This window comes from Crocuta crocuta, unplaced genomic scaffold (assembly GCF_008692635.1).
Source record: "Crocuta crocuta isolate KB4526 unplaced genomic scaffold, BGI_CrCroc_1.0 scaffold32, whole genome shotgun sequence".
Lineage (NCBI taxonomy): Eukaryota > Metazoa > Chordata > Mammalia > Carnivora > Hyaenidae > Crocuta > Crocuta crocuta.
Genome location: NW_027529424.1, coordinates 9,541,901 through 9,542,248, shown reverse-complemented (window position 1 = coordinate 9,542,248; position 348 = coordinate 9,541,901). Strand labels below are relative to the sequence as shown.

General features: G+C 66.3%; 1 protein-coding gene across 1 annotated transcript in view; it reads right to left on the bottom strand.

Moving 5' to 3' along the window:
* Window positions 1–348, bottom strand: part of ASB13 (ankyrin repeat and SOCS box containing 13) — a 72,029-nt gene that overhangs the window by 70,973 nt on the left and 708 nt on the right. The window contains exon 2 of the mRNA XM_077758412.1: window positions 35–339. Coding sequence (XP_077614538.1) covers window positions 35–339 — 305 coding nt within the window. The remainder of the gene's footprint in view (window positions 1–34; window positions 340–348) is intronic.

Genomic DNA, 348 nt, shown 5'->3' with positions numbered 1-348 from the left:
CCAACCTCTCCGGTTCCGAGGCCAGGGGTTTTACTTCCGGTTTCCCGCCTCAGCGCCTGAGGTAATCGACATGTTCTCTCAGGCAGCGGCGCGAGTCGGTGTCCGTCCCCTTCTATGAGCTTCTGTGGCAAGAGCGACATTTGGCTGCGGAGCGCGGCGGCGCCGGGGCCGTCGGGCGCTGCGGGCGCTGGTGCCGAGNTGTGGGGGCTTCCGGACTCCCCTTTCCCCTTCGGAGCCAGAAAGTCCCCAACTCTTGCGGCGCGTCCCTTGAGCTGCCTGTCGGACGACGGCTTGGTGGTCGCGGACGGTGCGATGATACACGCTCGGTCCAGGCTTTTGCTCAGGCGG